This window comes from Halichoerus grypus, chromosome 8 (assembly GCF_964656455.1).
Source record: "Halichoerus grypus chromosome 8, mHalGry1.hap1.1, whole genome shotgun sequence".
NCBI classification, from domain to species: Eukaryota; Metazoa; Chordata; class Mammalia; order Carnivora; family Phocidae; genus Halichoerus; species Halichoerus grypus.
The window spans coordinates 51,278,535-51,292,417 of record NC_135719.1 but is presented as its reverse complement, the minus strand read 5'-3'; the positions used below and the strand labels follow the sequence as shown (position 1 = coordinate 51,292,417).

Genomic DNA, 13,883 nt, shown 5'->3' with positions numbered 1-13,883 from the left:
ACGTCCTCCGTGAACCCCGAGCCCAGCATTCTTCTGGCAGGAGGAAGACCCAAGTTAAGGAGGCAATACAGGGGCCATCAGACCTACCTACGAGCCTGAGAACTGGCATGGAAGACGTCAGGACACCTGACATTTCTCCCTGTCCAGTTAAGGACAAGGGCGTGTTACCAGCCTCAGCAAAGTGGATCGGGGGGATTCAAGAGAGCAGTTGGGGGTGGAGGTAGGGCCCAGGAGATGCCTGACCCAGACCCCTTACTCAGGTGCCCCTTACTCAGGTGCGCACAGTCCCCCTGTAGCCGAGGAAGGAGCTGTTACACCTTGATGTTTCTTTTCCTCATCTAGACGTGGACTCCAGGTGATATTACCTGGTGAAATGAAATATTTTGGATATGTCAAGTTAAATAAAATAAGTTATTGAAATTAGGGGCGCCTGGGTGGCTCAGTCGTTAAGCGTCTGCCTTTGGCTCAGGTCATGATCCCAGGGTCCTGGGATCGAGCCCCACATCGGGCTCCCTGCTCTGCGGGAAGCCTGCTTCTCCCTCTCCCACTCCCCCTGCTTGTGTTCCCTCCCTCGCTGTGTCTCTCTCTCTCTGTCAAATAAGTAAATAAATAAAATCTTTAAAAAAAATAAGTTATTGAAATCAACTGCTCTTGTTCCTCTACTTACTTTAATGTGGCTGCTAGCCAGTCTAAAATATCATATGTCATTCACACTGCACTCCGGTCAGGCAGGGCTGGCCTAGAGCCTGGACCGAATGCCTCCTGGCGGGGGGCCCTGAAGCAGAGCTGACTATCTCTCCTTCCACATGCTCTGGAGCCCAGCACTGTCCCACTGCTCCAGCAGCACCCCTTCCCTTCTCTTTATTCTCTCTTGCTTAGCCATTCTTGCCCCCCGCTCTCCTGGTATGGCTCTGGGATGGCAGAGCTAGACGCACATGGCACATTACACGGGCCTGAGATAGGTGAGCTGAAGAGGAATCCAGGACTCGGGACCAGGGTGGACTCCTCTGACCTGGACCCCGCTGCACTGAGCATGCTGTGCCCCAACCCGGCTCCATGTTTTGTAGGTTCTGTCGGCGGCCACAATTGTCGCCAAGCACACCTCGGCCCTCTGCAATGCGTGCCGCATCGCCTCGTCCAAGACAGCCAACCCAGTGGCCAAGAGGCACTTTGTCCAGTCAGCCAAGGAGGTCGCCAACAGCACTGCCAACCTAGTGAAGACCATCAAGGTAGGTCACGGAACTGAGGTCTTAGTGATCCTGCGTCACCTGTTGCAGAGGGGAAAGAAGTGTGCAGGATTTAAGCTCTGCTCACCTAAGACTTGCGTCTCCTGAAGCTTAACTCCTGATTGAAGTCAGTGAGGAGCAGTCCTTTTCCAATGGAGATAATTATCATGAAAAACAACAGCCTTGGCCTCCACTAACCTTCTTAGCTGGGGCGGAGGGATGGGAGGCGGTTGCCAAGTTCTGTACATGAGAAGCTTAGGGGCAGAAATGTGGAAGAGGTTGGCTGCAAGGCGTCTCTTGGCACGGTGTTTGGGGAACAGACACCTTGTGTTTTACTCAAACGGTCTGCTGCTGTGGGCTGGTTTTGAGCTCATTTGCTACAGGGAATTGCTGGTAGGGGGTCTGCCATCGTTGCTAGATATATCTGGACCTAGAGAGAAGGTAGAGGGGGGAAGGGAATGGGAAATTGTGGGGAAATCACCTTAAAAAGTCAATTTCACCTATCCTATGATTTCTCTTCTGTTCATAGCTGTTTGAATGTTTGAAATGGAGCATCAGATTTTTAAAATAGAGCACTCCATGTTTATAGCAAGTTCATCTTTGTGTTATAGGCCGTGGACTGGTTGAAGGAGGGGTGGGGGCCGGGTACCCTGTATGAGGAAGGAATTGCAGTGGCAGGCCTGCAGTATTTATGGCTGGGTGATAAAGCCACAAATCCAGCCTGTCCCAAGCGGGGACCAAGCAGCAGCGGGGCAGCTGACCTTGCGGGGAAACAGCCACAGCTGGTACAGCAGGTCACAGGCAGGGAGCCCAGAAGCCCCTTGCAAGCCTCCGAAGGAGTCTGTTGTGGAAGGCAGGCAACCAGCTCTGTGGAAACCCGGAGAGGAGAAGGCGCACAGCCAGTGGAGGGTTCACGCTTATTCAAGGATTGTCACATTCCCCGAGGTAGTTGTGTTGCCGGGCCAGGCCTGGAGTAATGGGACCTCTCCTGTCCTCTCCAGGGGACAGGATACCACACACGTCATTTTCCTCGCACTCTGCAGAACCACTTTAATCACGTGGAGAAAGCAGTCCGCAGGCTGGGCCAGGCAGAAACAAAGGGGAGAACTCGCAGCCTGGCAGCACTTGGAAGCTGGTGGATGAGAGCACAGACCGGTTAGCCCGGTCAGCAGTTTCTTGCCGTTTCAACAAAGAGCCTTAAGAAAGTAAAGTCTGCCTATTTGACGACAATAATAAGATAGGTTGGAAATAAATTAAAGCCGATGAGCAGGTGCCCCTGGGATCCTGGTGGCAGCTCACCTTAATTACCGTCATAGTTGATAGTATTTGAAATGAATAAAGCTTACATTTTTAACTGTTTGGTTTGTACAAAGCCTGTTCCAAGTGTTTGGTGCATATCACTCATCCCAGTTCACACAACCACCCTGTGTTTGTCACCCCCGTTGTGCACTCAGGACACCAGGCGCTAGCAGGTTAAGTAACTTTCCCAAGGCGACCCAGCCAGTAAGTAAGTGGCAGATGGGAATTCAAACCCAGATCCCAGAGCCCCTGTTCTTTGCAATCCCAGTCCTACTCTCACCCCAGCATGGTGTTCAAATCCAGACTAACCTAGGAAGAAACACCTTGGTCTGTTGACACTACTTGTGTGCAGATCGGGGGAGGGAGGGCTGGAAGACAGCCGCGACGGAGGGGAGTCACATCATTGGTGGTTGCTGTATCATTAACTGACTGCAGGTCAAACTTGGCCGTTTTCTGATCGTTTAGAAACAGACTATATTTAGATGGACCAACAGAGGAAGAAAAGGAAGGAAACTGTTCTATAGAAATCCCTGGGAACCTTTCTTTTGTGCCGCCTCCTGCTCTAAGTCCTGACCTGTCTCTGTATAAAGCATCTCTGCTAAGATCTCCTCTTCTTTTCAGATGCTCCTCATGGTGTCAAACCCTCTTTGCAATTCCTGGCCACAAATGAGCTCTTGTAATGGCCTGAAAGATAGGCGTGTGCGGGAACATCAGAGGAGGGGTACAGGGTGATCAGTAGGTGGGGAAGATGAAGGCCTCGGCTCGGTGAGCTCCCTGGGAACCAGCAGCAATGCCCGAGGAACAGAAAGGAACCCATTGCCCCTCGACCGGCTGAAATGGGCTTGGTTTTTCAATTTGCACCAGGTGGCAGGGTTCGCCAGGGACAATGAGCCTTGTTTTTAGTTTACTAATAGGAAAATGGTAATGGGTCCTTCCCCTGTAGCTCACCATCCTATATACTGAATAGATTTCCTGTTTTAAGGAATGGTTAAGAATCCTGTCGTAGAGCAGAGCAAATGAATATTCAGTTCCCTCAATGTTTAAGATAGCTGCCCTCGTAGCTGCAGTTTGCTCTAAGTTTTAGGCTTCTAGTGCCTTTTTTTTTTCTTTTAATCATGAGGATGTGCCCAACCCTCAGTCCCAGGTGCCACACCATTATAGCCACAAAAACAGGAGGGACCCCAGCCAGAGGAACATGGGAAATCAGGGAATAGACCTTCGCAGTGGGTTATCCACACCATTAGAATGTGTGCCCCCAAGAATCTTAAACCTCTACCGATGGTGTTCTTTAAAATCCCAAAGCTTGGCTCAGCAGGAATAAATATCTGCACCCTCCTCCCTGGCAGATTGCTCTAAATACCAGCCGCATTAGAAGCACACAGACCCCTACCCATGGTTGCTGTCACCCCACACAGGGACCCTTGCTTTTCTTTCTTCAGTCAGTTCATTACCTAGTCTCGAATCACATGGGTGGAATAGAATGCTATTTCACATGTGCACTCACTCAGGTTTGGGTGCCACATAGAAGTTGTACAACAGCTTTAATTTCTCTGAGAAGTTGAAGGATGGCCTTGCTCTCACAGCAGAGGTAAAGCTCAGATTTGGGGATTAAGCATACCCATGTGTGAGCAAGATGTGTGTACCAAAGATACCAGATCCAGCGCTCTTTAATTAATTTTGACTTGACTATAAGTATGTCTTCTTGGTCATCCTTAGGTTTGGATTGGTAAAGGAGATTTTTTTCAGGAGAAAAAGAAAGGGGAAAACTTCTTGGGCTTCTCTTATTCCAATTCTTACTGCCTTTGTCTAAGGTCAGGAGAGAAGGGAGCCAGGGCTCTTGGGTTGTGGTTTGAGGTGTGAGCTTGGATAGCATGCCACCTTCTAGGTGTTGGTTTTATCATCTAGAACGTTGGGGATTTAGAACTAAGGTCCCAAATCTTTAAGGTCTTAAGGTCCCTTCCAACCCCCCAAAGTCCGTGGATCTTTGATTCTGGTACCCATATAGAAATTGTTTCTCCTAGACTCCCTTGAGATTGTGCTAAGAGAACATTCAAAGGAGCTAGCCCAGGGGTCAAGAGGATCCTTGTCCTAATGGGTCCCGGGCATTTGGCTAAATGAATTTACCCCTTCATTGTTGCAGCTGCTGTACTAGACATTCTGTGACATGGAATGTCTGCATGAAAACTGTCATGTCTACCTAAAATTTCACCAGTGAGCAGATTGGCATATTCAGTTTACTTGGGTGGCTTAGCCATCCCCAGAGTGGAAGCAGCATTCAGAGATGACATAATATCTGTGTAACCCATCCTTTCTGATGCTAAATGCTACCTCTAGGGGAAATAGTGGTTGCTGTAGCTTGGTGTTGTTCCATGTTATTCAAGATCCTGTCCCATGAATAGCAGTGGGCTGCAGGATACATGATGTTAGTGCCCAGGCTCAAAAAATATATATCCTTTCTTCATCTCTTGGCACAGTTCATGAAACTGCACAATTAGAAAACTGTTCCTTGGGATTTACCTCAGCTAATCATCTTTTCATTTTGGATAAGTTCAAGTAAAGGTTGGTGGCTTGATCAGATGCCTGCCTTCCTAAGAGGCCGAGAAGGTTGTAGAAGGTAGAAAAAGGGGATGGGGAGATAAGAACAGGAGGAATGAGCAGCACAAAGGGGAGGCTTGTCATCTTCCATTGAGCTAGAAGCCACATCATCCCAGCTGGAGGGGGTGTGATTGGCCACTGGTGCAGCTAGGATTTGAGCTCCTTTGACACCGAAGTCCATTCCTGCCATCTGCCTGCTACACCAGTTTGCCCGTGCTGGGGCCACTCCGGTCAGGCTCCTGCCGAGTAGCACCCGCCCTGCCTCCCCGTGGGTTCCCAGATGGCTCTGAAGCCTGGTGGGGCCTGACTTCAAGGAGTCAATGATGTTGATGGTGCAACAAGATTAGCGGAACAAGACACAGTGCAGGTCACAGGCACTAACTCCACATGTACTGAGCACATGAGTGGCAGTTAGAATGGGGGGCGTATGTGTGAGCAAGAAATAGCACGTAGGGCTGCCATTGGGTTGCAAGAATGGCAGAATTGGTGAGGTTAGAAGAGAGGTCAGTGCCTGCAGATGAGCAGAGGCAAGCCATGTGGGGTATTAGTGAAGATGGTAAATGAGCCAGGCTCATGGGAATTCCTCCGAAAATATTAGCGTGGCAGGATGTATAATTATTGTCCCAAGCTGCCAAAGCTTGATTGGAATGTAGTTGTTATTCAGAAATAGCCTTTAAAGCATATGTGCCTGCCTACTCTTGCCTTCCTGAAAAATAGAAACGCTCTCATCTCAGATCTGGTTTGTTTCAGAATGCTGGGGCCTCTGGTTTTTTGTTCACTAATTGTCTAAATTGGCTTTTATAGATTGCTCATAACAGTTGAATTAAAAGTTTAATTGGTCATTTAACGGAGAAATTTATTATTATTCTACAAATATAACTGCCTTCTCAAATGTAGCCCTTTGCTGGGAGGAAGGGATATTGTCTCCAGCTCACAGGCTGTAGGTTCTAACAGTCTTGTTCTTCAGAAGGTGGGGTCTGGGGTTGGGGAACCTCAAGTCCAAGTGTTAACGTCTGTTAGGCAGCCTTTCATGAATCACAGGCTGTGTTCCTGGATTCTCCTCATCTAGGCCATTAATCAGCAGTGTGACTGATCACTCAGTGCCACTGTGTTACCTGCTACTATTTTTCTTAAAAAGCTATTGAAGCATAAGATGGATAGACAAAAACACACATCGTATGTATAGAGCTCAGTGAATGTAAGTTGAATACACCTAGGTAACTACAACCAGATCAAGAAATAGAACATGACCAGCCCCCAGAAACCCCCTTTGGGCCCCTTAGTCTTAACCTGCTCTGAAGGGTGACCAGACTGCTAACACCTTAAATTAGTTTCACCTCTTTTTGTACTTGGTATAAATGGAATCCTATAGTAGGTACATTTTTGTGTCTGGCCTCTGTAAATACTATGTTTATGAGATTTGTCCATATTGTTGGGGGTAGTTCTAGTCCATTCCTTCCCATTGGATTCCACTTTGTTCATTTCAAAATGGCAGACATGGAAGCCCCACCTCCGTTATTCATTCAGGGATATCCAGTAAAAGCTAGAAAAAGTTGAAAGTGCTATGCAGTGTAAAGTATCTTTATAATTTGGGAGGGAAGAGACTTAAAGTGAAAATGGAGGGGAAGAGCCCAAAGGTTATAGTGTGAAAAGTGGGGAAGAAAATGGTTCAGCTGCAAGGTCATATGCGTGGGAAGATGATGGACTTTGAGGTCAGCTGCTCTGTGAGCCACATATTAAACTTTATTTCTTAGGATTGCTAACTGAGTTGCTCTGCTAGGTAGCTTGATCTCTCTGATTTGTTTTTTGTTTTTTTTTATGAATTCACCAAACATTTTCAGTATCCCATTAAACCACATTCTTCAATTAGGAGATCATTATGGTGGCCGGAAGTGGTTTGTGCATCTCCGTGGGATAATGTCTCCATGTGTTCTCCCATCAGGCCCTGGACGGGGATTTCTCCGAAGACAACCGCAATAAGTGTCGCATTGCCACCGCACCCTTGATCGAAGCTGTGGAGAATCTGACAGCATTTGCATCCAACCCTGAGTTTGTCAGCATTCCTGCCCAGATCAGTTCCGAGGTAGGGGGTCTTTGCAGCAAAGGTAATATTGGGGTCTTTGGCTAGTCTGTGTGGCACCAAACGAGCATGAACAGTTAAGAATTCCAAAAGCTCTGTCTTGTAGGGCATTGTTGTTGTTGATGATGATATCTCCACAGAGTTCATGAAACTCAAGGTATGTGCATCTCTTAAGTGGTAATGCCTTAGCTTTATGTGTTAAGAACAAGCTCTGTGCCTGTTTGGGGCTGATTCTTTCTTGACATGTGCCATATTCGAAAATGGTATCTAAGAGTGAACGTGGACCCAAGTGCTTGCTCTCCAGGCTCTGTGTGAATCAGCCTCCATGGTTTCCTCACCTCTGTGTCTCTTTCCAAAGAACACAGGTAGTGACTTGGTAAAGAACAGGGCCTTCCAGAGCCCCTCCTCATTCATTTCATCTGTGTACCCTGCCCTTTCCCCTTCTGCTATCTGCTTCCAGGGCTCCCAGGCACAGGAACCGATCCTCGTCTCAGCCAAGACCATGCTGGAGAGTTCGTCATACCTCATTCGCACTGCACGCTCACTGGCCATCAACCCCAAAGACCCGCCCACCTGGTCTGTGCTAGCTGGACACTCCCACACCGTGTCTGACTCTATCAAGAGTCTCATCACATCTATCAGGTTAGTTTCTCCTCCAGAAATTGCTAGGGACCTGCATCTGAACAGGGCAGAAGGAGGATAAGCCCAAGCCAACAGGACTTCGATTTAATAGCAATGGAGCTCATCATTATCATTGTCTTTTTGTTTGGCTCTTTGGGACCAGTGGTAGTGCTGGGCACAACAGTGGCTAACCTAAAGACTCTATGTCAGAAACTGTTCTGAACACTTTACCTGTGTTGCCGTATTTCTTCATCACAACAACCTTGTGAAGTAAACACTGCCATGGGTCACCATTTTTTACTGATGAGAGAATTCAGGCAGAAAGGACTTAGGGAGTATTCTCATGGTCATCCCCAGACCTGATGGCCCTAGTCCCAGTCCTAACCATTGTGCTACATTGTCTATATCTAGGAGCTTAGGCAGAGAACACCACTGTATATTGAGCAGGGTTTGAGGTTACTTTATTTTGCTAATAAGGCAAGAAGAATATTCTAGATCCCACAGTGACTCCGGACATCTCTGAACTCCTTGGCGATAGTATGAACCTGAAAAATCCCCAGAATTGGTATAACATCTCTGAAGTTGACCAAAGTTTATACCCCACAACATGGAACACATCCTTTTCCTTAGCTGTATACTTTGCCTTTTGATCGCTTTTGAGACTCAGCACCACTGTTCTCTTACCCAATGCCTTACAAAGAAAAATCCACTAAATATTTTAACTCCTACCATAGGACTTTGTGACTTGTATGCACTGTAGAGAGGACAGTATGTTTGCACTGGAAATAGCACTGGTCTTTAAAAAAAATAATAATAAGGGTCGTATGCTTAAGCCAGTGCCGTCTAAATAGTTTGATTAGCAGGTGCCTATCATCAGCCTGAAATGAGGAACAGCATCATATCCTTCCCACTAGAAATAAATAAATACAAGTGTTATATGAAGAAATGCATGGGCTCTGCAGAGAGGCATTCCCAAGCAAGGGTCAGAGAGTCACTACTTCAATGTAGCAATCAAACCCAGTAGAAAGTAGATAGGGGCTCCCAGCCCACCAGTGCTGCAACAAGTTGTGGGACTTGAACCCCGAGGAATCTATTTGACCTGCCCTGTTCCTTCCAGGGACAAGGCACCTGGACAGAGAGAGTGTGACTACTCCATCGATGGTATCAACCGATGCATCCGGGACATTGAGCAGGCCTCGCTGGCGGCTGTCAGCCAGAGCCTGGCCACGAGGGATGACATCTCTGTGGAGGTAGGCCGGGGCTCTGTGGCCAGATCAGAGGTCTCTGGAAGAGCCAAACCATCTCAGCATCAGGCTTCAGGGGGTGGGGAATGGGACCAAATACTTCTTCGATGCTAGCATGTTGGCAGTGAAGCACCTTCTCCTGGAACCCACCTGGGAAGTTTTTCGAGGGACTAAGGCAAATGCTGAGTAGAGAATGGGGGTTTGGTGAAGGAACACGTGTGCTGCTGGAGTGGAAATGACAGTTGGGGGAAAATAAAAATAAAAATGTCAGATGAGAGTGCGTCAGTAAGGTGGGGTTACCATATTCAGTTTCACACATCAGTAGAGCAGGCCAAGGCATGGAAATGTTGAATGTTTCCTTGTCACATTTTATCAATGCATTTTTTGACCAATGGGCATATTTAGCATTAAACTCTACACATTTGGTCCATTCAGAGATAAAGGATTCTGTCCTAAGTTACCCAATATCCAGTGTTGGGAACTATTTGCATTATATTTTTAATTCAGAGCCACGGCCTTTTTTTGCCAATTTTTTCTGTTAACCTGTCCAAAGGCCTTTGATTCACACTTCCTTCTCTCTGTCAAAAGTGCCTGACACTCAGGAGCTGCTTAATAAATATGGGTGGTCTGTTTACTGACATGTCCCTTACCGCCCCTGAATTCATCAACAGTGAACTTAGGCCCGCTGTCTCTAAGCAGTGGGCCCAGAGTTGGTCTTGCTCATTTTTATTAATAGAGCTGTCGATTTTACTCCAGCTCTGCCCTCCTCCCCCACTGTCAAGAAAAGAAAGAAGAAATAGTCTCATCCTATGCAGAATGTTACAATTATTGTCAACCTTTTATTAAAGGAGGGACCTGCATACAGAACAGTGTGCATGTCATAAGTACACAGCTTGATGAATTATCACCAACTGAGCACAGCCTTTAGTTAGCACCCAGGTCAAGAAACAAAGATGACCAGCACCCCGGAACCTCCCTCTCAGGCCTCCATCCTTTCACCACCCCTCCCAAAGCATATCCTCTCTCTTCCCTTCCTCCCTAGGAAGAAAATCCCTCCCTTTGAACTATGTGGATTCCCTGCTTACACCACATTTATTTTAATAAGCCATCTGTAATAAGATAACATTGCTGAAATATTCTTGCATTTTTAGGTGTTTTTTTGTTTCGTTTTGTTTTGTTTGAGAGAGAGAGCATGAGTGGGAGGAGGAGCAGAGGGAGAGGGAGAAGCAGACTAACCACTGAGCAGGGAGTCCGATGTGGGACTGGATCCCAGGACTCCAGGATCATGACCTGAGCCAAAGGCAGACACTTAACTGACCAAGCCACCCAGGCACCCCTATTCTTACATTCTTGACTATAATCACATGAGCAGAAAGATGATAGTGAACTAAATAAGATCCTTGGAAGTTTAGATGTTTCTCTCCACCTTCATCCAACTTTCTATCTCTGTCTTTCTTTTTCCTTTGTATCCCCAGGACTTTGTTTTCCATTTGGCGTGTTAGATTGCTCTTCTCAATAACTAACCTCTGCCCAGAGCCCCCAGCCTGTATGCAGTATTATTCAAAGGGAAAGCAGCACGGGCCAGAGTCTCATTTCTGACAAGCAGAGCATTGTCACCTTGTCAGAAATTACCCCGTTCCATGCTGGCATGTGAGGACCTAAAATGTCCAATGCTGTGATCTATTAATCCTGAATCCATCAAGCAAATTTCCTAGGAAGAGTCCGACAAAGGATCTGATCTGTCCTGCTACCAGCTACTAATGTCCACTTGAAATTCCCCATCTCCCTCATACTCCAGCATCATCCAGATACTTGGCCTCATCTCTTCACGGCACCAATTCAGTTCTTCTTTCAAACCTGAGAAGAAATACCTTGGGGGTGCAATTTTAATATTTGCATTCACATTACCAAATACAATGTACTTAGAGCCTGAGCTGAGCCCAGTGGGTAACTCACCTGCCATTTTCACAGTGTGCTGTCTGGGAAATGGTCCTGCTTTCAGAGAGCTGATCTCATTTTCCTATCACCCTTTCCTCCCCTCCCTAAAGGGGTTCTTAGTTCTGAGGACACAGCCACCTGGACATTCCCCCAGACCTCACGTTAGCTCTCCCCATTCAAACAAAGTTGTCTTCTCTTCTTGGAAGGGAAATGTTCCTTATTTCCAGTAGTTATGCTGCATAACTCAAAGTAAGGATACCAGCAGCATCACTTAACACTGTGGTTAGTGTGAGTGAGGAGCCAGTATGAAAAGTATTCTTTGGACTTGCCTTGTGTCACTCGCTGGAAGTGTGGGGGCTCTAGCCCAGGGGAGCTGAGGATCCCTGGGAAGGGCGGGGTGGAGTGGTAGCAGCATGGCTCACCCAAGAGAGGTATTATCCATTATAGATACAGTGGATATTTTGATACCCATTTCTCATCGCCTCCCTTGTCTTTCACATGGGCCTTTTTATTTTTAAATCAGTGTGGCTACGTGGTGAATTGCCGTAGGGTGAATTTGACAGCTCTCTGTCCTTATCAGGCCCTGCAGGAGCAGCTAACTTCAGTGGTCCAGGAAATCGGGCACCTTATTGATCCCATTGCCACAGCGGCGCGGGGAGAAGCAGCTCAGCTGGGACATAAGGTAATGTGCCCCAAGGGGATCCTGCTGAGGGTGTGCGTGAGTGATGGGGGGGGGTGCACAAGATTGATCACTGACCACTTCAGGATCTATTTTCACCTAGAGTTCAAACAGAAACTGGAGTGACACCTTTCTGGCTATTGCCCGACTTCCCAGCCAACAAGACATTTACAGTCATCTGTTGCTCTTGACCTTCGCTGGATGAGCCAGAGAAGAACGTTGACATTGCTAGTCTGCTGTCTGCCATCTTTTGTCCCTGGCTGACTGGCCTCATTCTCGCATCTTTAGGGATACATTGTTCTTCCATGGCTTCTAATAGTGCCTGTTCTCACACATGAAGGAGCAGAGCAAACTTGCACACGTCACTCTGGACAACCAGGCCTCCCTAGCCCACTCCAGAGGAGCCCTTCAACTGAGAGCTCATACCCGCATTGTATAAGTACTGACTAATGTTTTGCCTGTTTGGGGTTCATTTTGCAAATCTTTCAAGGGTAGTTGCCTTGTCCGGCAGCCTGTGCGTCAGCATAGAGAGGGCAAAAATCGGGTTTTTAACAGCGTCCAGGGTTTCCTAACATTTATCAGTGTGGACGTCAGTATTGATGTGCGTATCCAGGAAGTCCAGTAGCCAGAATCTTTTCAGCAGGTATCAATTTTAGAAAATCAGTGTTCTTGCTTTTTCACATTGTGGAACAGCTGAAGGGCCTACTAAGCTTCCTGCTGGTTCTAAGGAGAGGCTTTTGAGATTTAAAACGACCAGTGTCTCTATATGCTTCCAAGTGTGGCAAATTTCATTTCTCAGCTGAGTTCTTTTATAGTGAGAAGAGGGCTTATCCACCTGTGTGAGGAGGTTTGGGGGTGGGGGCGGGCTCGGGCCAGAACGCTGCCCACATGCCTGCCGCAGGGAACTGAGTCTAGCAGAGTAGCCAGACTTCATTTCAGCGGTTACTCTTGATTCCAGTAAGAATTCTCTAAGAAAATATATCTAGATTTCTTGGGCAACAATCCTTGTCCCTGCCCATATGGTATTAGTATGGAAGATTAATTCCTATGTCAATGGGTGGCATCAAAAGAAAAATAATATATTGGTGTTGTTTGAGTGACAAATTTACTCTTGGCCCTTTGGCTAAACCCGTCTCACTTTCTAAAGCAGAGTTCTGGACGAAGGAGGCCTCTGGCCCTCTATCCAGGAGAGTCCCGGGCTGAGAGTTGATCCCTACCTGGTTCCCATTCTTCATTAGGACACTCAGGTGGGGTCCCAGATCAGCTTCAGATCACTTGGGAGTGATACATGCAAATTCTCAGACCACATATATTAGTTTCCGAGAGCTGCTATAACAGATTACTACAAACTGGGTGGCTTAAACCAACAGAAACTTAATCTCTCACAGAAGTCTAAAATCAAGGTGTCGGCAGGGCCAGACTCTTTCTGGAGGCTCTATGGGAGAATCCGTTCTTTGCTTTTCTAGCTTCTGGTGGCCCTGAGTGTTCTTTCACTATTATATCATGCCAATCTCTGCCTCTGTGGTCATGTTGTCTCCTCCTCTTCTGTTTGTCTTCCCCTCCTCTGTCTCTTACTAGAATACTTCTTAACAGATTTAGGACCCACCCAAGTAATCCAAGGTGATCATTTGGAGAACTTAAATACATCTGCAAAGACCTTTCTTTCCCAGTAAGATCATATTCACAGGTTCCAGGGATTTGGGCACAGACATACGTTTTTGGGGGCCACTACTCAACGCTTTCTGCCACCTTAGGCCTAGTACATGTACCAAGTACTCAAAATTCTGTCTTATTTTAACTTCTGTGCTAACCCATGTAAGGATATTTCCTATTCTGTCATGTCTCAAAAACAGAAGTTGTTATAGTCTTTGCTAAGCTCCCTAAGTACAGGAAAAAGCACATCCTTTCAAAAACTTTTGCCCACAATCCATGAAGAATAATGACACCTAGCATTTACTGAGTGCCTACTACATGGCAGGCATTGTGCTAAGTACTTGTATGTATGCTCATTTAATCCTTCTAACAATCTGAAGGAGCTTAGTGCTATTATTTCTCCCCATTTTATGGAGAAGGAGACTGAAGTTTGGTAATAGGAAGCCGATTGCCTAAGAGTTCTAATTAAGGAATTGACACACAGGATCAAACCCAGTGGCTCTGACGCTGGAGCTTTCTCTCTCCATCACCAACCGTAATGCCTCCAT

General features: G+C 46.9%; 1 protein-coding gene across 11 annotated transcripts in view; it reads left to right on the top strand.

Moving 5' to 3' along the window:
• The window catches only part of TLN2 (talin 2), a 420,448-nt gene that overhangs the window by 329,787 nt on the left and 76,778 nt on the right, over nt 1–13,883 (top strand). For all 11 annotated transcript variants that reach the window (XM_078079262.1, XM_036081097.2, XM_078079259.1 and 8 more), the window contains 5 exons: nt 1,068–1,229; nt 7,063–7,203; nt 7,661–7,842; nt 8,939–9,071; nt 11,584–11,685. In XM_078079262.1, the coding sequence (XP_077935388.1) occupies nt 1,068–1,229; nt 7,063–7,203; nt 7,661–7,842; nt 8,939–9,071; nt 11,584–11,685 (720 nt within the window). The remainder of the gene's footprint in view (nt 1–1,067; nt 1,230–7,062; nt 7,204–7,660; nt 7,843–8,938; nt 9,072–11,583; nt 11,686–13,883) is intronic.